The sequence below is a fragment of the Haliotis rubra genome, unplaced genomic scaffold (genome assembly GCF_003918875.1).
Source record: "Haliotis rubra isolate DU_JTF1 unplaced genomic scaffold, ASM391887v1 Scf14, whole genome shotgun sequence".
NCBI lineage: Eukaryota > Metazoa > Mollusca > Gastropoda > Lepetellida > Haliotidae > Haliotis > Haliotis rubra.
Window position 1 is genome coordinate 3,967,124 of NW_025765336.1, and position 24,255 is coordinate 3,991,378.

The following is a 24,255-nucleotide window of genomic DNA, read 5'->3' on the forward strand; positions in this document are numbered from 1 at the left end:
TGTGTGGAGCCCATTTTCTGGTGCCCCCCGCTGTCTTTTTGCTGGAATATTGCTAAAAGCGACGTAAAACCATAATCACTCACTATTTCGGTGTAAAGGTACTTTAGTTCATTTCTTATTACCCAGGGGCGGTGGGGTAGTCTAGTGGTTAAAGCGTTGGCTCGTCACGCCGAAGACCCGGGTTCGAATCCCCACATGGGTACAATGAGTGAGCCCATTTCTGGTGTCCCCCGCCGTGATATTTGATATTGCTGGAATATTGCTAAAAGCGGCGTAAAACCAAACTCAGTCAGTCAGTCAGTCTTATTACCCAGTCTGTCTTACATAAGGCAGTATAAGTACATACTTGTACACGTTGTTAATCCGGGTTAGAATTGATCTTCAACAATCATGGTTGTTGTAAGGCGCTGCTGACGGAATCGGGTGATCAGGCTTGCTAACTCTTTCTATGCATGTCAGCGTATCCAAATTACGTATAGACAGATGCTCATGATGTCAATCACTTGATTGCCTGGCCCAGATTCTATCATTTACAGACAACCGTCACATAGCAGGAATAAAGAGTTGGTGTTAAACAAACAAAAAATATACTTACACAAATCGGTGTGACAATTTCAGCCAACTCTAACAACGCCGCCTTCAACGACCCTTGTGGCGACGCCCTGTCCTACTGTCTCAACATCTACTACGAAGCGCAGTTCACGCCGACAACAACGGGGTCTTGTCAGTAAGTGTACACAAGGCAATATGCAAGTGCACCAATATAAGATACAGCGAGCAGCAGTTACACTGAAAGATGGAAACAAAATATGCGAAAATCCCTAGTATCATAAACGATGTAAAGTGTTTGGATGAGAATCGAACTCAGACCTAAGGCGTTACAAGTGCACGCACTGCCCACTGGCCTAACGTGTCGGTACCTTATTCTGCTTCAAGCAATGGGGGTAGTGGGGTAGCCTAGTAGTTAAAGCGTTCGCTCGTCACGCAGAAAAATCGGGTTCGATTACTCACATGGGTACAATGTGTGAAGCCCATTACTGGTGTCCCCCTCCGTGATATTGCTGGAATATTGCTAAGAGCGGCATAAAACGGAACTCACTCACTTCAAGCAAGGAGTTTCAGTTACTCAAGCTGCAAAGTTAACGGAAAATAATCTGGGACAACGAAGGATCATAAAACATATGATCTCGAGTTCGAACTCAGTACCAGTGAATCCTTGCGCCTGTGTCCATTGACCCACTGAAACCCTTTAGTGCTTATATATTGATAATGATTACAGTGCAGAGAGGCCAACTCATACGATTTTATCGTATTCTTTACGAAACAACAACACAACATCCGTGACTACGATAGCAGTAAAAACATACGAATTTTAAAAAAAACACATTAAATTATCAAATAGCATACGTACCATACACAATAAATTTCAACCACATTTTATTCAGTATCAAGCTATATGTGGATACTGACTACTGATCTAGGTGACTACACTGTTGATAACAAGCTCTTAGAATATCTATATATTTTTTATTAAATATGAAAATTACTTGGAAAGTTAATACTAAGTGTGGCATAAAAATGCAAATTTTTTGCATCTGTTTTTGATTAAAATACTAATTGGGCAGGCTCGGTGACTTGGTTGACATATGTCATCGGTTCCCAATTGCGAAGATTGATGCTCATGTTGTTGACCACTGGATTGTCTGGTCCAGACTCGATTATTTACAGACCGCCGCCATACAGCTGGAATATTGCTGAAAGCGGCGTAAAACTAAACTCACTCACTAATTGGGCTATATTAGGGTTGGCATCTCTGTAACAGTGTAACTCTTATTGTACTTCTACTTGTACTTGTACTCTTATTGTATTTGTTTGTAGGGAGTTTGACCGGTACCTGCTCTGCCTTCAAGCCAACACAACGGCATGCGACGCCACCGCTCAAACGTTGATCACGCAGACGAAGTCCGATACCGTCACGACGATGAACGCAGACCCCCTACTACTGCTCGGAGAGTGAGTCAACAAGTCATCACTTAGTATCCGTGAAGATCCGGGTTCTGCAAACCGTGCTTGTTGTAAGGGGCGAATAACGGGATCGGGTGGTCAGGCTCGCTATGCTCTGGGTATAGATCACTCTCGGTATAGAACCACTGCCGATTACGGTGTCGAGGACGTGGCTGTGATGTTGCTGAAGACAGTTTAACATATCGTAGCTCATAAATGTATATATTAGCCCCACAGACAGGCGCAATTATATTCAATCAGACTACCTGATGGCACTTAATCTTCATTATAACGCCGATATGTCATGTACATATGCCAGTGTTTGGCAAGACAAATGGTGGGGCTTTTTTACAAAATCTGACTGCATTACAAGATTTAACTTTTTTTTGTTCCAGGAGACACATACGACATCGCTGGGTGTGAATCTGGATTCAATGACTGTGTTAACCCTTTGAGCGCTATCAGCCAAAGCATCACCGCGACTTCCAACCAAGTCTGTAGGTAGGTTCAATAATGGTAAAACACAAATCTAGTCAACCATACGACATAAAAGATCCTGTGACCAAAATAGATTACTCAACACTGTTCATCCAGCAGAGAATAGGGCCCGTAAGTAGGTCACGGCACCTCGCGAGACCTTAGTACTTCCGGTGACAAAGAACGTTTCATATCTTCTCGAATGGTCTCGTGGTTGTCAGTTGACAGTAAGGAACCGGAACCGGAACAACAAATTTCCGATCCAACCATCCCTAAATTAGCCAACTATTACGAGTGAGTGAGTGTGGTTTTACCCCGCTTTTAGCAATATTCAAGCAAGGATTCACTGGTACTAAGTTCGAATTCGAGATCATATGTTTCATGATCCTTCGTCGTCCAGAATATTTTCCTTTACCTTTGCAGCTTGAGTAACTGAAACTCCTTGCTTGAAGTGAGTGAGTGAGTTTTACGCCGCTTTTAGCAATATTCCAGCAATATCACGGCGGGGGACACCATAATTGGTCTTCACACATTATACCCATGTGTGGTATTGAACCCGGGTCTTCGGTGTGACGAGCGAACGTTTTAAACACTAGGCTACCCCTTGGTGACAGCCAAGCGTGGTTGTACACTTGGTCATATTTGGCGGTCGCGCAATTTCAAAACAGAAATGGTTCTTGAATATACGCTTGTCACCGGAAATCTAGTACCGGAAGTAAGCTGGGCCCCGTCTCGCTTGTTGCAAGTTGACGCGCGCAAGGAGAGCCGGGAACCAGCTTAGTACGGGAAGTAGCGTCTCTCCAGACTTACAGGCCCTATCAATACTTCGGAAGATGAGATGGTAAAGTAGCGTTGTGCACCACGAAGTACAAGGAAGCCAATAACCCACGTTCCACATACTCTCCTGACAATTTAGTGTCGTTGCTAGAAATGATTTTACAGGTGAATTGAGGTGGCATGGTAAACTTCGTTAAGGGCATTATCTGTATGTAAACTGAGGTACTGAGAAAATAGACGCCTTTTGCTTTGGGACATAACGTGCACATACATTTCATCATCACAATTATCATCATCATCATCATCATCATCATCATCATCATCATCGTCGTCGTCATAAAGTTCCATCATCCACTGAAACTCCGCTAATATCCATACTCTATTAGTGTAATCGTCCGATTATCAAATATATTTCCCAATTGCGTAGATCGATGCTCATGATGTGTATCACTGGATTGTCTAGTCCAGACTCAATTATTTACAGACCGCCGACTTATAGCTGGAAAAGTACTGAGTGAGCTGTTAAACAACTAACCAACCAACAAATATATTTACGAAGAATACTCAATTTGACATGTAGGCCCTCTTCACAGTAAGCGTCCTGAAATCTCTATGGTAAAAGTAAATCACATTTTTAAATTAAAAAACCCATTATATTTTCCGTATCGTATGTTAAGCAATTAAAACAGATATCGAATCTATATGGTTACACGGGATGGTGTTTTCGTCTTCCCCCACGTCGACCAAGAGCCTAATTCATTACTTATATTCAGGTTGTTGTTTTTTCCAAACCGCAAATAGTCCTGAACTTTACAGTAAAGCCTTCACACGCCTCACACAACATACGTAGATACTCACACACACATGATGAATCCGGCGTTGTTGAGCTTCTTCGTCGGTCCACTCTATTCAATGAAGTATTTACAGTGAGTCACGTGTACATGCGGTGACCTTGGTCACGCACTAAATTACGAAAAAACACATGCTACGTGTAAACACCAACGTTGTCATGTCAACGTAGTTTTCATGATGGAATGTGAGGTGGGAGATGTATGAAGGAAGGTCAAGGACACTGAATGCAGTTGAATAATTATAATAATAATCATCATACTTAAGAATATTTCTAACGCGCCCTTCCAGGCTTCATACCCCCTCAAAGAGCACAAAGGATGCTCAAAGCGCACAATCTGGTTATTATTACCCCGGATAACCCAAGTTTCGAACCCCCCATTGGCTCCGCCAGCGCAATGTGGTCTTAAGTCATTTTCAGAAAAAAAGGGGGGTTGGTGGGGGTGTAGAACCCTCCTCTCTCTCTCTCTCTCTCTCTCTCTCTCTCTCTCTCTCTCTCTCTCTCTCTCTCTCTCTCTCTCTCTCTCTCTCTCTCTCTCTCTCTCTCTCTCTCTCTCTCTCTCTCTCTCTCTCTCTCTCTCTCTGGATCCGCCAGTAAAGATGTTTAAATTACTGGCTTAGAATTCTTAACATGCCTAGCCATCGCATTCCAAAACTGTTCTATAATATGGTGGTTCACTTCGGTAGTATTGGCAAAGTAACTTAGGCATCAAGCATAAGATATTTATTATTTTCTCACGGTTATGGGTATGTCTGGTTAAACCAAACTGTTGGTCATATTGATTTTTTTATTAATGATTTTCGCAATCGAGCTATTGATATGTTTCACCAGGAATGGCATTCGTAACCACTCGCCTCTTTCCGTGACCTACAAGAAGACTCGTACCCCTATCGTACGCCATTATTGCCAAGAATCGTGGCAAACCAATCAAATCGCGCGTAGTAAAACGCATTTCGAACCATGAAAATGGCGGCACCGTTGTACTTTGAAACTTTGCTAAATCATGCAAAGCACAATTTAAACATAAACATTTAGCTAAAGGGCCGGAAACTTTAAACACTGAAACATATTTACAAAGGGAATGACTGTATTGCCGTTTTGCCCACGGGAAAGAGGTATTCGAGGAGTTATGTTTGGAAATTCAGAGTTATCTTTCCTTGGTAATAGTATTATACTATTTTCAGCTGCATGCCCGTTTAATTTGTACTTTGACAGAGCCCAGTCGTAAACATGGCCACGAGAGGGGTACGAGACGCCATCCGGCTTGCCGGAATGACACGAGTAGTTACGAATGCAGGAATGGCAATCAAGTTTGAATAATAGCACACGCTATGATTGTTATACGACATTTAAAACTTTACTACAACCAGAAAAATATTTATCTGTACAGATCGAACCATGTACGTTGTTTGCCTTAGGAAGGACTCATACAGACACTTCATTTACAAAATATATTTCTCATTACATCAAGATCACAAACTAATTGGAAGTAAACCCGGTTCACAGATGAAAATGTGACCGCTGGCCAACGTGTTCGGCAGACTCGTCAGCTAAAGCCCCTGACGTCATGCGTACATACGTGTGCATTATTTATAACCTTGAGTAGACTTTCCCAGACAGGCTGGAGGGCAAATATTTTCAAATTCTAATTTTCAAGGGCGAATTTTAGAAACGCCTCTTAATTGTAATTCTATGCGCGTACAGAACTACGGCCATAGGGTCAGTGCTATTTGTACTGGGAAACTGTATCAACATCACTGAAATGTACAACACGACACGCAGCTGTCACTCACTGGCGAAACCGCATTAACATGGGGAGAACTATTACTGCCCCTTGAAAAGGGGGATGCGAGTAAAACATCGCGGGGTAATTGCGATTCCGTTGCATGCGTAGTTTTAACAGTATTTGTATTCTGTGCGATTTAAATATGGCACATCACACGTGGGGGTGTTTTACATGAATACACGTGTCATTGTTCGAGTTACGGCCCTTGTTGTGCCAGGAGCCAGTGGTCCAAGATTTCCCTCAAACTGGGTTTATTGAAATACCGTGACATAACTAAAAGACTCAGACATACCACGGCATAACTAGATTACTGTGACCTATTCAAACATATCTGAAATACTTCACTTGAAGTATGTATGCCATAGGCCCATGGTACACTGTGGCTGAGTACAGTGACTTATTCTGACATAAATGAAATACTGTGACATATCACATCAGTGAAATACTTTGACATACCCTGACATAACTGAGATACCGTGACACATCGTGTCATCCTTAACATACAGTGACATACCTTACGTGCCGTAACATACTGTGACACACCGTGACATACCTTTACATACCGTGACAATAACGTGACACACCTTAACATACCGTGACATACCTTACCTTAACATATCGTGACATACCTTACCTTAACATACCGTGACATACCTTAACATACCGTGACATACTTTAGCACACCGTGACATACCTTAACATACCGTGACATACTTTAACACACCGTGACATACCTAACATACCGTGACATACTTTAACACACCGTGACATACCTTAACATGCCGTGACATACCTTAATATACCGTAATATACCGTAACATACCTTAACATACCGTGACATACCGTAACATACCTTAACATACCGTGACATACCTTAATATACCGTGACATACCTTAATATACCGTAACATACCGTGACATACCAAAAACGTCGGTCGTAACCTGGAAACTGAAGTCAATTCTGATATCAAGATCGTATATGAAGTTTTCTGCTGAAATGTGACAGCTACAGCAACATGAACACAGCTGACAACGTCATGGAACCAAGACTACACCAGTGGCTGGTAGTCACAATGTGATCAGTGTCACTGCAGGCTCGCTCAATTAAATGACCAGGCATCGTTAAGGATCAAAACAGCAGTCATTCTGAACACAATATTAAAGAACCACTAAACTTTGTGTTTTGTTACTCTTTTAACCATTACATATGAAAGATTTGTGGTTAGTCTTATGCGGAACACCAAATTTATTCTTTAAAAACTTGTGGTTAATTAATACCGAGCGATTAAAAGTGGCCAAAAAGTCGCCTGCTTCCCTTCTCGCCCGCCAACGAAACCACAGACAGGTTACGTAACTCTGTCGCCAGAGCACTGCAGTGACGTCATATGAGGAACGATTTTCAGTTAGTTGTATAGAAAATGTGTAGCACGCTCATCATTTTGATGATTTCTCGACATCAACGACAACATGCCGAATCGTTGCTTTGTCGTCAGTTGCTCCTAGGGGTCGGGCGATGGTGTCCCCATGCACAGATTTCCACAGGACCCCGCAGTTCGTGCTAAATGGGTTATGTTTGTGAGTGCGAAGCGAGCGTTGTGGAAGCCTGAAACGATATATTACTTGTGTTCAGATCGCTTCACGGAAGTTAAAGAATCAAAACTACTTACTAGTTGTAGTAAAATATGCATATGATTGATGACCATAAAGATTTTCTATGACACAACTTGTAACGTAACGATTTCTTCCTCGGAAGTGAGGTTGTGGTCGAAGTAACAATAATATTGTAAGTAGTATTATATTGACACCCACCTCGCTGCCACGAGAGAAATTGTTATGATATACGCTATGTCATGCAAAATCCTATTGGCCATCAATAAAATACATATTTTACTACCAGTAGAAAGCAGTTTTGATTTGTAACTCGGTGAAAACAAACCTAAATACCATTTATCCTCAGACTGGCGGATGTTCCCGACAGGGCGCCGCCATTTTTAAAACTAAAAACATCTGTTAGAATTAATGAAATTATAGTTTGTTTTCTTCAAGTTAGAAAATCAAGACTACTTTCTACTCGTTGTTAAATATGTATTGGAATCATAACCAAACGGATTTTGCATGACACAACTTATAACATAACGATTTCTTCCACGGAAGCGAGGTGGGGGTCGAAGTCACAATACTGCGCGATAAATTTCTTGCTACATTCACATGGTTAATGTCCACTCACCAGTATGTAGATACTAGTCAATGTGCGTCTTTATATTTGGTCTTATAATCCTAATTAGTTTATTATCACACTTGTATGCATTTTGAAACTAAATGAAACTAAAAAGCTGACGATCTGCTGATACTTATAGTGAATTTATAACAGAACTGTAATATCTAGACATTTTATAATTTGCCAATGTGAATCATAATTCGCACACACACCCTAGTGCATGTTGTCTGTCTCATTACACTACACGGCGAAAACAATGATTCTGTTGAATGCTACGACAAATGAATAAAAACAAAATGCAAATATTAAAATTAAAACAGATTAAAGTTATAGGAACAATATCAGGCCATTACCTTGTTCGAGGAATGTATCCATCAATATCCACAAAACTGTTCCAAATGATGTGTCTTTTAACAGTTTAATATACGAAAAAGTGATAAATCTTTTCAGGTATTGGTGTATACATGTAGTCTCATTGGTCACCCAAGATAGCACACCTGGCAACTAATTGCATAATGTCCGCCTTTCTTTAAAAACAGTAATTTAGTTAGCCAATAATGGGCAATCAATCAATGTATTGCCGGTTAATCCTTTGAAAGAAGGACGTTGTTTTTTACGCAGACACCGACACGACAGAGTGTATTCAGTATAGATTAGTAAATCTACATACATAAACACTACCTTTTGACAATTCCGCTGTGTAAGATAAAAGTAATTAATCAATCAGCGTGTTATCGGTTAATCCTTTGATCGATGTTTATAATGTTGAATATTTACTCCAGACACAAGAAATGCCAAATGGGAACCTTTGTCGGGTAATCTAAGTGTGTTACCACTAATTATACCTGTTATAAATTCATTAACTGACCATCAAGTGAATTATGACAAATAACATGTGTAGGTTTATACCACCTAACACGGGTTACAACGAGGGGAGTATTAATTGCTGTATTGCATGTGAAAACTTATGGGCCGACACTGTTTTGAGAATACAAACAGATTTTTACATGACATGATTAAATATCGAGGTAAAACAACACAGAAACGGGATCAATTTGGATCAGGCATTATACAAATAGGGCCTAACGACACCAATCGATTTTGACAGAATCGTCTATGAAAACAAGTTGTAACTCGGAAACTAGGCAAAGCAGGAGACAAAATTAAATGACAGTAGATTGTGAGAACATATAGCTTTCATTTTCCACAACAATTGTCACGATTTCAGGTTTATACAAGCCTGTAAACACGATAATTTAACCCCTAAAATGTAGATGAATTCTGCATCGGCTCTCAAAGCTATTCCTCATATGACGTCACAGAGGCGCGCCGCTCTGATTGGTTGAAATTTCGTTCGCGGGTGAGAATTGTGCACTGTTGTCAAAAAGGTCGATTTAAGTCAATTAAAGGTCGAAATGAGTAGTTTTAATGACGGGGTTTCATTTATAACGATGCCAGTTAGTGATTTATGTATTTGTACCCCCTAGGGTTTATGTGACCTTTAAGGTACACGCGTTCTCGGTCTCAAAGAAATAAGAAGCGGTAGGGTATCCGAATGGTTAAAGCGTTCGCGCGTCTCGCCGAAGGTCTGGGATCGATTCTCCACATAAGTACAATGCGTGAAGCTCATTTCTTGTGTATCACACAGTGACAAAATGCTAAAAACCGGCGTAAAATCCAACCCATTTACTTACTCATGTAACAGCATGATTTATTCTCAACCCGTTCATTTATAAGTAATTTGGTAAAGATTTACGTTGTCAATAGCTTATACCACCCCATTTATTCTTCATACATGTAATCAAGAGTGAGTGAGTTTAGTTTTACGCAGCTTTTAGCAATATTCCAGCAATATCACGGCGGGGGACACCAGAAATGGGCTTCACATATTGCACCCATGTGGGAAATCGAACCCGGGTCTTCGGTGTGACGAGCGAACACTTTGACAACTAGGCTACCCCACCGCCCCTTGTAGTCAAGAATGTATATGGCAATATTTATTTTTATTCAGTGAGATCACAGTGTTCACCAACTGCGTAACGACCAACAACGCCAAGTGCAGTCCACGACTACAACAACAGTACAGCGGCAACGCTGTCAACCTCACCGTCACCTTCCAAGGAGACCCATACTACTGCGGTGCTGGTTAGTACGACTTAATGGATGACCGGGTGGGGTTATGCCACGAGATTATGATAAACACTGATATCTTTGAAATGTTTATGCCGGTTTTCTCAGTTAATGTGGACAGTTGTATTGAAGAGAGTTTAAAATATATGACACTGGTTCATCTGCCGAAAGGGGCGTTGAGATAGCTTAGTCGTTAAAGCATTCGCTCGTCACGCCGAAGACCCGGGTTCGATTCCCCACATGGCTACAATGTGTGAAGCCTATGTCTGATGTCCCCAGCCGTGATATTGCTGGAATATTGCTAAAGCGGCATAGAACTAAACTCACTCACTCACTCACCTGACGAGGATAGTAGTACTTTAACCCGCTGTTCGCAGGGATAACAAGTGAGTGAATGGGTTTAGTTTTAAGCCGCTTTTAGCAGTATTCCCGCATTATCACGGCGGGGGACACCAGAAATAGGCTTCACACATTGTACCCATGTGGGGAATCGAACCCGAGTCTTCGGCATGACGAGCGAACGCTTTAACCACTAGGCTACCCCACCGCCCCGCAGGGATAACGAAAATCACTTTAACAAAGTCATCTACTACTAATGCGGACCCTCTTAATTGCAGCCAACCCCTGTCTGGAGGCGTTTAAGGGCTGTAACGCATCGGAAAATTTGAGACTGCCGGCTGCTGGGTGCAGGTGAGTTGATGTCAAACTGATAAATACAATTGTCATTGAAGTATGTCGTCGTCGCTGTCGTTGTTGTTGATGTTGTCATTGTCGTTGTCGTCTTTGCTGATGTATTCGAGACCAGCAATAAAATGTTAGTATCGGTTGGAAGTGTAGACTGATGCTCACTCACAGAGCAGATTGATATGTGCTCGCGTGCGTGCGTTCGTGCGTGTGCGTGATTTCTCACAGAGGGTTGTTGCATGTGCATGTATGTGTGTATGCGTGAATGTGTTTGTGAACAGAAAGCATTTTCATCGTTACATATATTATGAACAGTCACCTAATTTAGACCCGTGAAGATCCGGGTTAGAATTGCTTGTCGTAAGAGGTGACTAACGGGATCGGGTGGTAGGGTCGCTGACTTGATTGACACATGTCACCGTATCCCAACTGCATTGATCGATGCTCGTGATGTTGATAACTGGATTGTCTGGTCCAGACTCCATTATTTACAGACCGCCGCCATGTAGCTGGAATATTGCTTAGAGCAGCGTTAAACAACAAACAAACACACAAACAAAACATGCTTATTTATTTTAACGCTGCCTCCTGTTTTCAGCCTACTGGAGGTGTATGACGCCTGTTTTACTACTGTAAGCCCCATCTGTGACAGCGACAAACTGACGGAGACTACTACCGAGGTGAACACCCTCAAACAGCAGCTCACGTCGGACTTTGGATGTGAGTAGATCTGGTAGCGGTCATTGTTCGCCGTCGTCGACGTAAGGGTTATGCGGATGTTGTAACCGAATAACATCCTGACATAACGCTAATTTTAACAGAATTCCAGTTTCTCTGCTTAATTGGGGAGAAAGACCCGAAGTAATGCAAGTCTTAGCTTGTTACCGCTTGGGTGAAACACGAGTACGGGTATGGTGCTGACGAGCCTAGAATGACATTCAGGGTGACTCTGGGATTCGAACTCGCGATCATGAGTTCCTGGCACGCTTTATAGACAATCTGCGGTGCCACCACTTGTACAGTTTCTTAAGTGATATGGGATTTTTGTAATTATGCCATTAAGGACCACCAAAAGAAACCTAAAACACATAATCAGAATCAGAATCGAACACAGTTCTATTTCGAGCTAATGGGACGCACCACCATGGTGTCAGCCATCCTTCCTCCCTAGTCTCAGAAATGGCCTGGAAAATAAGTAAATTAAAAGAGAAATATGTAAGATTGGCTCAGGACAGAGGGCAAATATGTAGAATGCGCTTAAGACCAAAGGAAAATATGAAAGATGGGCACAGGGTAGAACGGAAATATGTAATACGTGCTTAGGAGAGAAGGGAAATATGTAAGACGTGCTTAGTATAGAAGGAATTATGTAAGACGTGCTTAGGAGAGAAGGAATTATGTAAGACGTGCTTAGGATAGAAGGAATTATGTAAGACGTGCTTAGGAGAGAAGGAATTATGTAAGACTTGCTTAGGAGAGAAGGGAATTATGTAAGACGTGCTTAGGAGAGAAGGGAATTATGTAAGACGTGCTTAGGAAAGAAGGGAAAGGAAATATGTAAGACGTGCTTAGGAGAAGACGTGCTTAGGAGAGAAGGAATTATGTAAGACGTGCTTAGGATAGAAGGAATTATGTAAGGCGTGCTTAGGAGAGAAGGGAATTATGTAAGACGTGCTTAGGAGAGAAGGGAATTATGTAAGGCGTGCTTAGGAAAGAAGGGAATTATGTAAGACGTGCTTAGGAGAGAAGGGAATTATGTAAGACGTGCTTAGGAGAGAAGGGAATTATGTAAGACGTGCAGTGCTTACGAGACGAGACGAGAAATATGTAAGATGAGTTAAAGATAGAAGGGACATATGTAAGATTAGAAGACCCAAGCTCCTTCGTGGAGCCAATTCAATTTGCATTTATGAGTTTAAGGTCTATATTTAGTGATGTGAACGCGACAACTACAAAAGATGTTGACATAGCCAGTGTTTTCATGATGACAACTAACGGTATTTGCTACCTCAATGTACACATAGGTGGTACAACTGCAACAACTACTGCAGCTACAACAACAACTGCTACTCCAACAACCACTGGTACAACGTCTACAGCACCAGCAACTACTACTACTACTACTGCTACAGCAAACGGAGCTAACACCAGCCCGACTACCAACACTCTGAGTCAAGGGGACACCACCACGCCCAACTATAACTATGGTACTGGTTCCTTGTTATCTTGCCAAAATATCAACATCATTACAATGCACGCTTACATAGAATTATCACATGCGAAGATGAGATAAAAGGTATTCAGTGAAAAGAGGTGAATCTCTCTTTTACATTTCCCTTTCGGAATCTTCCGGATTAGCAGGTTTCCGGATTGCCGAATTATTGCCATAAATCGTTTTGTAAATATACGTTGAGTTTCCAGAGTGCGGGGTTGCTGGACCAACGGTATAACTCAGGATGTTGTTTTGAACTTGTCATGAAATCGTGGTGAGTGAGTGAGTTACGTTTTACGCCGATTTTAGCAATATTCCAGCAATATCACGGCGGGGGACGCCAGAAATTGGGGGTGAGTGAGTGAATGGGAGAATGACTGAGGGGGCCGGACTTAATGGTATGTCTGTTATAACATTGCATGGTTAACTCTTTGTTCGATCTCGGTCAAACTTTGTCTGTGAGTCGGTCCATCTGTCTATTACTTTGTCTAATGTCAGACTACGGTACTTGTTTGTTTGTAACGCCGCGTTCAGCAATATTCCAACTTTTTAAGGGTGATTTGTTAATAACTAGTGAGTTTAGTTTTACGCCGCACTCAGCAATATTCCAGCTATATGGCGGCGGTCTGGAAATAATCGAATCTGGACAAGACAATCCACTGATCAACATCATGAGCATCGATCTACGCAAATGGGATACGATGACCTGTGTCAACCAAGTCAGCGAGCCTGACCACCCGATCCCGTTTGTGGCCTCTTACGACAAGTATGGGTTACTAAAAATTAATTCTAACCCGGATCTTCACGGGTTGTTAATAACTTCGCTGAGCCTCGACTAGACAGTCCAGTGATCGATATCATGAACAAAATGTCACCGATCCTGACCACCCAGTCGCCTCATGTCAAAGGAAGGAGAGGCGGTGTGGTAGCCTCGTGGATAAAGCGTTCGCTCATCTCCCCGAAGACCCGGGTTCAATTCCCCACATGGCTACAATGTGTGAAGCCCACTTCTGGTGTCCTCCGCCGGGATATTGCTGGAATATTGCTAAAAGCGGCGTAAGACTAAACTCACTCACTGAGTCACTCACTCAAACGAAGGTGTTTTAGTCATCGTAGGGCTTACGGCGGATGAAGTTTATAAAGTTATTCAATAAACTGTTCGGTCGTCACTCCGAAGACCCGGGTTCGTTTTCCCCACATGGGTACAATGCGTGAAACCGATTTCTGGTGTCCTTCGCCGTGATATTGCTGGAATATTGCTAAAAGCGGCTTAAAACCATACTCACTCACTCACTAAAAATTGTTCTTTTTTATTTTCAGACGGAGCAGCTTCTACAACAGTCTCGTTCTTCCTGGGTACTGTCACGCTATCAATCTCAGTGCTCCTCTCGTGAATCACGTGCTGCACGTGAATGACGTAGTTGACGATCAGCCTTACAGCTTGTTCAGCTTGGCCTGATCAAGTGAATACTATTGAATTGCGTGACCGTGTCACAACTGGTTGGGTCTATTATTGTGAAGGGGTGCACCTATGTCAGATGATTGGTGTAAACGAGTGGACTGATTGTTGTGCCCATGTTGAAAATTTGGAAAGCGACTACTGGGACAGAAATATTGCAGTTGAACATGAAATAGAAAAAGTGATAATTGAACTGGGTGTAGAGAGTGATAACGGATTGTGAAAGTAACTGACGTCTGTAAGTTGTAAAGTTAGCAAACCAAACAAGATAGCATATATGACTGTATAAACAATTTATTTAAAACATGACATGATTGTTGTTGTTTTCAAAAGTGTTGTTTTCCGGGACAAGTTCTGTAACAAATCTATGTATGCATGCTTCGCACGAACGCAACATTAATAACATTCTTTGCACCCCTATTTAATGAAGATAACCCGATCTGCCGTTTGTGTCATTTGACCTCCCGGGTCATGCATATGTAGAGTAGCTCAGGTCAAGCTAAACAAGCTGAACGTATGCTGTGATTTGCACGTCACTTTAACAATGAGAAGTATTCGCACTACCGATGAAGTGTGTCCGATCCGAAGCTTAGTACGACGCACATCCATGACTCCGGATCTCTTGAAAAGGACTTGGGCCCCAAACGAGGCATTCTCTTCCCACAGAGGTTACTTGTCATATCTTCCTACGAACCTCTGTCCTAATACGGCCCTTTCATGGTGCGAGTGTTCAGGATTCGTCATTGGTTGCAATCAGATTTAGTTGTGCAATCAGCGACATTGTTTCAAAAGTGAGCATTCGCAAGGCCTCGGTAATTTCCGTATGATTCGGGAAAACTAGAACCTCTTCCTCTGCGCGATGCCCAAACGTTTCTTCTAGACAGAACTCAGTTATGTAATGGCGGATCAATGGCATCTCCATCGCCCTCGTTGACAACGGACAAGCTAGCCATAAAATGTCTTGTGTGTCACATCAACACAATTCCCTGCTGATGAGGGACATTTGTGGCCCCACATTTGTTTGTATTAGTCAAGCTGGATCTAAGTCGACGTAACACGTGTTCTGATTGGATAAAAAGCAGGGAGATAATTCGTGTTGCGACTTTTTGCCGCTAGGGGATTTTACGGGAACCGAGAAATATGGCCGTATTAGAACAGAGGTTCGCAGGAAGATATGACAAGTAACCTCTGTGGGAAGAGAATGCAAACGAGGATGTTTTACGTGTTTTAGGTCGTCAGTGAGGTGAAAGTTTGTAGTTGCATATTAGTTAGTTACGAGTTGCCGGACACTCCCTCGCCTTTTTGAGACTCTTTCTCACAGGTTTTAAAACAAAACAGTGCATTAAATAACATAAGATAGTCCAAATATAAATAGTTTCAAGACAAAGAATTTAAACATAATGGAAAATATTGGGAAAAATTTCCGCCCGTAGCCCCCGTTTTTTTTATCTTTAGTATTAGTGAGTTCGTATCCGCTCTGATGCATACTAACCCTAACCCTAACCCTAACCCTAACCCTAACCCTAACCCTAACCCTAACCCAACCCTTTTATTTTTATTTTCACTAACAACACCAAGTTACACTTTGACACTGGGGCGGTGGGGATAGCCTAGTGGTCCAAGCGTTGTGCACTCGCCACGCCGAAGACCCGGGTTCGATTCCCCACACGGGTACAATGTGAAGCCCATTTCTGGTGTCCCCCGCCGTGATATTGCTGAAATATTGCTAAAAGCGGCGTAAAACCATACCCACTCACTCACTTTGACATTTCAAGCGGGGGCATACGGGCGGAACGCTTACCAAATTTTGCCCATGAGCTCTGACCATGCACTGCATTCTTTACTTTATGATCCACGGAGCAGTTATGTCCCTTGTTTGCAAAGTTATGTCCCTTGTTTGATATATCGATATACGAGAAGTGATTCTCGTTTACTGTGGATAGCCACTTTAATATTGAAAGATCTCACTTTAAATGTACCGTGATTGAATAATGACAACATTCTTTATATCATTTGAAACTGCAAGGCAAAAGAAAGTATACAATTGAATACTGCATATATAAAAAAGCTACAAGGCTGAAAAAAGGCGCCGAAACGCAGCAACACATTTTTAGTAACTGTTTAACGCGTTTAAAGAACTTCCCCGTCGAGTAAACATATCTTGTTTGGTTCAGCCTCCATCAAACTTGGCGTATACGTTCTTATAATTCAGGGTAATTCAGGATAAATTCAGGACAGCGCGTTTCTAACTAAGCTGAACATTTCACAGCAAGACAAATAAAATAAGTATATTGTCTCACAATATATCTACTGATTATGATTTGATAATGGATCATGCCTCTTCAAAGACAATATTAAAATTTTGGAATAGTTTTCAATATTATGCTTCAGCTTCCTCGTATCCTCACGACAATAAAATATTGTATTTACGATATGCGAGTGTATGTGAATACAAACGTGTTATTTTGTACATAATTTATTTGTGAATTATTTCGTCGTGCGATTACGCTGAATAAATTAAATCCTATCCTGAGAAAATTCCGGTATGTAGGTTCAAATTATGTCATGCTGCTCTGTATTTGTAAATATTCAACATATGAAATACTAGGGAAGGAACTTTAACTTTCTGCAAAATGTTCTATATTTTCCCCAAATAGTTTGTATTTTTATAGATATGTGTACATAGTTGTTGATGCTGTAATAAAATCACTGGAATTGTGATGGTGTGTTTGTTTTATACATACGTAAAAAGACATAAACTACGTTTATAACGAACTTCCTTATAACGAACTGTATATTTTGCTTAAGATAGACTACGGTTATATTGAAGTGTTATTAGTGGTCCCTTTGAGGTGAGGTGAGGTGAGGTGAAATTGGGTTTAACGTCGTGCTTGAGAATATTTCGCTCATATGACGACGTGCATGCGTGTGTATGTGTGGCTGCTTGTACTAGCCCAGACTTAAGCTGGTTTTATAGTGCTAGCTCACTGAGATACCATGCCGCAGTTAAGCATGAATGCCCCACTCAGATACATTATACTGACTCGAGCCGACTAGTCCTTGTTGTACCCATTAATGCCGAGCGCCAGGCAGGGATCAACAAGTACCATATTTTAACGTCTTTTTGGTATGACGCGGCCGGGGATCGAACCTTCCGCTTTCAGGGCGGACGCTCGAACCACTACACCACGGAGGCCCTCTGGTTCTTTTGAGTTCGTATAACCGTAATTTACTGCAATAGACAACAAAAGTTGTTAAGAGTGACGTCCCTTGGTCGTGACAACAAGTTTAGTCACTATTCCAGCTATATGGCGGCTGTCTGTAAATAATCGAGTCTGGACCAGATAAGCCAGTGATCAACAGCATGAGCATCAATCTACGCAAATGGGATACGATGACATGTGTCAACCAGGTCAACCTGCCTGACCACCCGATCCTGTTAGTCACCTCAAATGACAAGCTTGGGCCAGTTTTGTCATCATGATGATGATGATGATGATGATGATGATGATGATGATGATGATGATGATGATTGACTCGTATTTCGCTCGTTTGCCCACAGGCTCTCTCTCATTCACCGACACCCTCACTCACTCAATCGCTCGTTCGCTGACACATCTCACTCACGCATTCATCCAACCTCACTCAGTAGCTCACTCTGGGAGGGGCGGTGGGGTAGCCTAGTGGTTAAAGCGTTCGCTCGTCATGCCGAAGGCCCGGGTTGGATTCCCCACATGGGTACAATGTGTGAAGCCCACTTCTGGTGTCCTCCGCCGGGATATTGCTGGAATATTGCTGAAAGCGGCGTGGAACTATTCTCATTCACTGTGAATCTTAAGAAAATTCGCACTAACGTATTTATTCAGCAAGAATGATCTAAGGAAAATCTTTTCAAATTACACGTAGTACAAACCCATTTCAATTTTTATCACTTGTGCAATTTTATTGATACTGCTGTAACGAAAACTGCATAGGTCCGGGGACCAAGAACAATATACAGGCCTTCATATCAAGTCTAGTGATCTGCACAGTAATGTGCTTCATATCACCTTCTACCATCAACCCATGGACACATGATCCAGATGACTCTTTTACAGGCACAGATGCAGAACACTCATCAGCTCAGAAATAACAAAGCATACGGTCAAACTAATAAGAATCCATAACATCTTGTAGCTGAAGCCTTCCGCCGAGTTGTTCCAGTTGGGATTGAAAGTGGAATTCCCAGTTTGGTTTGCCAGTGGTTCCGCTTCCAGGTTAGCTCCGAGATCAGCACCTGAAGATCTATTTCTCATACTGCCTTCATTTCCAACGGCTTCCTGGTCTACATTGTGTTTGTCAGAGTCATCATCCTCTGCATCATCTGCACCAGTTTTCAAAACCGCATCTTCCTCATTTTCCCAAACCCCATCTTCCTCATCTGTACCAAACTCATCTAGAGGCGCCGTGTCTTCATCACCATTCAGCTTACTCTCCTCATCTGGCGGCAAACCCATATTCTCCCCCTTTCCGTCTTTCCTGAATCCATCAGTTCCTCGCCGCGCTATACCTAGCCCCAAACCCATATTCTCCCCCTTTCCGTCTTTCCTGGATCCACCTGTTCCTCGCCGCGCTATACCTAGCCCCAAACCCATATTCTCCCCCCTTCCGTCTTTCCTGGATCCACCTGTTCCTTGCCGGTCTGTACCTCCTCCCAAACCCACGTCCTTCCCCCTTCCTTCTTTCCTGGATCTATCTGTTCCTTGCCGCATTGTACCTCCTCCCAAACCCATATTCTCCCCCCTTCCGTCTTTCCTGGATCCACCTGTTCCTTGCCGGTCTGTACCTCCTCCCAAACCCATATTCTCCCCCTTCCTTCTTTCCTGGATCTATCTGTTCCTTGCCGCATTGTACCTCCTCCCAAACCCATATTCTCCCCCCTTCCGTCTTTCCTGAATCCACCTGTTCCTTGCCGGTCTGTACCTCCTCCCAAACCCATATTCTCCCCCCTTCCTTCTTTCCTGGATCTATCTGTTCCTTGCCGCATTGTACCTCCTCCCAAACCCATATTCTCCCCTTCCTCTTCTTTCCTGGATCTATCTGTTCCTTGCCGCATTGTACCTCCTCCCAAACCCATATTCTCCCCTTCCTTCTTTCCTGGATCTATCTGTTCCTTGCCGCATTGTACCTCCTCCCAAACCCATATTCTCCCCCCTTCCGTCTTTCCTGGATCCACCTGTTCCTTGCCGCATTGTACCTCCTCCCAAACCCATATTCTCCCCCCTTCCGTCTTTCCTGGATCCATCTGTTCCTTGCCGCATCTGTACCTCCTCCCAAACCCATATTCTCCCCCTTCCTTCTTTCCTGGATCCACCTGTTCCTTGCCGGTCTGTACCTCCTCCCAAACCCATTGTCCTCCTCCCCCCTTCCTTCTTTCCTGGATCCACCTTCTCCTTGCCGGTCTGTACCTCCTCCCAAACCCATATTCTCCCCCCTTCCGTCTTTCCTGGATCCACCTTCCTCTTGCCATGAGGGATTCTTACTGTCCACAGTATTGTCATTGCCTGTCTCTGCCTGGTAATTACGAGTTCTAGTTGCTTCACCATTTATTATATCCTTGACTTCATTTATCGTCTTTACTAATCTGTTGAGTTTCTTATTCATTGGAGGTCTCCCAGTTGATAATACAGATCCCCCTGAAGTTCCTCGAAAACGAGAGTGTCCCTCCCATGGAGCACCTGCGGCTATTCCAGCACCGCCAGTCGTGCTTGTCTTGTTCGCTTCAGATGATTGATCCGTTCTACTATCGGGACGCCTTGATTCTTCATAATTGTCGAAATTATCAACGGCGGCCTTTCTTTCACTTTTATTTTCACACACTTCTAAAAACAGACGGATATCAAATATTATTTTCACATGTAATTTCCAAACATTTCCTCAATGGCTTATTTTTGTCCATGGTTTAATGTTTTGGTGGTATTTATGAACATGATATCATTGCCTGTGCGCTTAAGGAGAATCCACTGAAGGGTTTAACCTGAATAATTGAACTTTAAGGGATATTTTCACGTTAACCTTTAACGAAGCGTGACAAAGAGACAATATGCTTTCAGGGATTCCATAGATCAACGTTATCTGGAGCTTATATCAAGTTCAAAATCATGGAACAATGGGACAAGTGTATCGAGTAAAGTGCTTATCTTACCTCGTGACCCATTTTATATATAACAACCCAAAATATAGAAAACAGCAAACTGAGTAATATTCGAGTGCAACATGTTCGTCAGAGATACCTGGAGGACATTTTTGCATGCATGCGTGTCTACCAGCAGGCAGTGGTGTGTTGAGAGTGTTGGTAACCGAGAGGCGACATGTTGCGGCGGCACTGGCGAGGCAAGGGAGGTACGTCCCATAGGAACTGGAATTAAACACGAGCTGTAGATACATACTGCTCACACTATACTTCTGGGGTGGCCACACACACACACACACACACACACACACACACACACACACACACACACACACACACACACACACACACACACACACACACACACACTACTCTCTTTATCTCTCACTCTCTCTCTCTCACTCGCTTCCCTCCCTCTCTCTCTCTATCTCTCGGGAAATAAGGAAGTGATTGTCATGTGTAGAATATGTAGTTGTGTTATTGGTCCCATCTGACAGGGACACAGTCTCCTACCTACTTACCTACAGATTGATCCAGGATCTTCTGAATTTGCCTTTCGTGAAAACTCGTCTCTACATTGCGCCATCATCGGGCATATGTTTTCTGTTTGGTCGATGCACAGGATGGCAGGCAACCCTGAAGCAGTCGTTAAATAATTTTATGAATGTATCACTATCAGTGCCAAACCCTCAACACCTGACGTGATCGGTGATCACTGACATACTCAACTAGATAGTGAACACCTGAAGTCATCGGTGATCACTGACATACTCACCTGGATGGTGAACACCTGACGTCATCGGTGATCACTGACATACTCACCTTGATGGTGAACACCTGACGTCATCGGTGATCACTGACATACTCACCTAGATGGTGAACACCTGACGTCATCGGTGATCACTGACATACTCACCTTGATGGTGAACACCTGACGTCATCGGTGATCACTGACATACTCACCTAGATTGTGAACACCTGACGTCATCGGTGAACACCTGACATACTCAACTGGATAGTGAACACCTGACGTCATCGGTGATCACTGACATACTCACCCGGATGGTAAATAACTGACGCGATCGGTGATCACTGACATACCCAACTGGATGGTGAACACCTGACGTCAACGGTGATCACTGACAAACTCAACTGGATGGTGAATAACTAACGTCATCGGTGATCACTGACATACTCAACTGGATGGTGAATAACTGACGTCATCGGTGATCACCGACATACTCAACTGGATGGTGAACACCTGACGTCATGGGTGATCATTGACATACTCAACTGGATAGTGAACACCTGACGTCATCGGTGATCACTGACATACTCACCTGGATGGTAGTGAATAACTACGCGTCATCGGTGATCACGACGATCGGTGATCTGACGTCATCGGTGATCAATGACATACCCAACTGGATGGTGAACACCTGACGTCATCGGTGATCATTGACATACTCACCTGGATGGTAAATAACTGACGCGATCGGTGATCACTGACATACCTTACTGGATGGTGAACACCTGACGTCATCGGTGATCACTGACATACTCAACTGGACGGTGAACAAGTGACGTCATCGGTGATCACTGACATATTCAACTGTATAGTGAATAACTAACGTCATCGGTGATCACTGACATACTCAAGTGGATGGTGAATAACTGACGTCATCGGTGATCACTGACATACTCAACTGGATGGTGAACACCTGACGTCATCGGTGATCACTGACATACTCAACTGGATGGTGAATAACTGACGCGATCGATGATCACTGACATATTCAACTGTATAGTGAATAACTAACGTCATCGGTGATCACTGACATACTCAACTGGATGGTGAATAACTGACGTCATCGGTGATCACTGACATACTCAACTGGATGGTGAACACCTGACGTCATCAGTGATCACTGACATACTCAACTGTATAGTGAATAACTGACGCGATCAATGATCACTGACATATTCAACTGTATAGTGAATAACTAACGTCATCGGTGATCACTGACATACTCAACTGGACGGTGAATACCTGACGTCATCGGTGATCACTGACATACTCAACTGGATAGTGAACACCTGACGTCATCGGTGATCACTGACATACTCAACTGGACGGTGAACACCTGACGTCATCGGTGATCACTGACATACTCAACTGCATAGTGAATAACTATCGTCATCGGTGATCACTGACATACTCAAGTGGATGGTGAATAACTAACGTCATCGGTGATCACTGACATACTCAACTGGACGGTGAACACCTGACGTCATCGGTGATCACTGACATACCCAACTGGATGGTGAACACCTGACGTCAACGGTGATCACTGACAAACTCAAGTGGATGGTGAATAACTAACGTCATCGGTGATCACTGACATATTCAACTGTATAGTGAATAACTAACGTCATCGGTGATCACTGACATACTCAACTGGATGGTGAATAACTGACGTCATCGGTGATCACTGACATACTCAACTGGATAGTGAACACCTGACGTCATCGGTGATCACTGACATACTCAACTGTATAGTGAATAACTGACGCGATCGGTGATCACTGACATACTCAACTGGACGGTGAACACCTAACGTCATCGGTGATCACTGACATACTCAACTGGATAGTGAACACCTGACGTCATCGGTGATCACTGACATACTCAACTGGACGGTGAACAAGTGACGTCATCGGTGATCACTGACATATTTTACTGTATAGTGAATAACTAACATCATCGGTGATCACTGACATACTCAAGTGGATGGTGAACACCTGACGTCATCGGTGATCACTGACATACTCAACTGGATGGTGAACACCTGACGTCATCGGTGATCACTGACATACTCAACTGCATAGTGAATAACTATCGTCATCGGTGATCACTGACATACTCAAGTGGATGGTGAATAACTAACGTCATCGGTGATCACCGACATACTCAACTGGATAGTGAACACCTGACGTCATCGGTGATCACTGACATACTCACCGGATGGTAAATAACTGACGCGATCGGTGATCACTGACATACCCAACTGGATGGTGAACACCTGACGTCAACGGTGATCACTGACAAACTCAACTGGATGGTGAATAACTAACGTCATCGGTGATCACTGACATACTCAACTGGATGGTGAATAACTGACGTCATCGGTGATCACTGACATACTCAACTGGATAGTGAACACCTGACGTCATCGGTGATCACTGACATACTCAACTGGATAGCGAATAACTATCGTCATCGGTGATCACTGACATACTCAAGTGGATGGTGAATAACTAACGTCATCGGTGATCACTGACATACTCAACTGGACGGTGAATACCTGACGTCATCGGTGATCACTGACATACTCAACTGGATAGTGAACACCTGACGTCATCGGTGATCACTGACATACTCAACTGGACGGTGAACACCTGACGTCATCGGTGATCACTGACATA

General features: G+C 43.0%; 1 protein-coding gene across 1 annotated transcript in view; it reads left to right on the forward strand.

Annotated features, from left to right (window-relative positions):
- Nucleotides 1-11,654, forward strand: part of LOC124268802 (cell wall integrity and stress response component 4-like) — a 32,391-nt gene extending 20,737 nt beyond the window's left edge. Inside the window, exons 4-8 of the mRNA XM_046703824.1 lie at nt 619-727; nt 1,879-2,013; nt 10,124-10,257; nt 10,860-10,932; nt 11,525-11,654. Coding sequence (XP_046559780.1) covers nt 619-727; nt 1,879-2,013; nt 10,124-10,257; nt 10,860-10,932; nt 11,525-11,654 — 581 coding nt within the window. The remainder of the gene's footprint in view (nt 1-618; nt 728-1,878; nt 2,014-10,123; nt 10,258-10,859; nt 10,933-11,524) is intronic.
- The last annotated feature ends 12,601 nt before the right edge of the window (nt 11,655-24,255 follow it).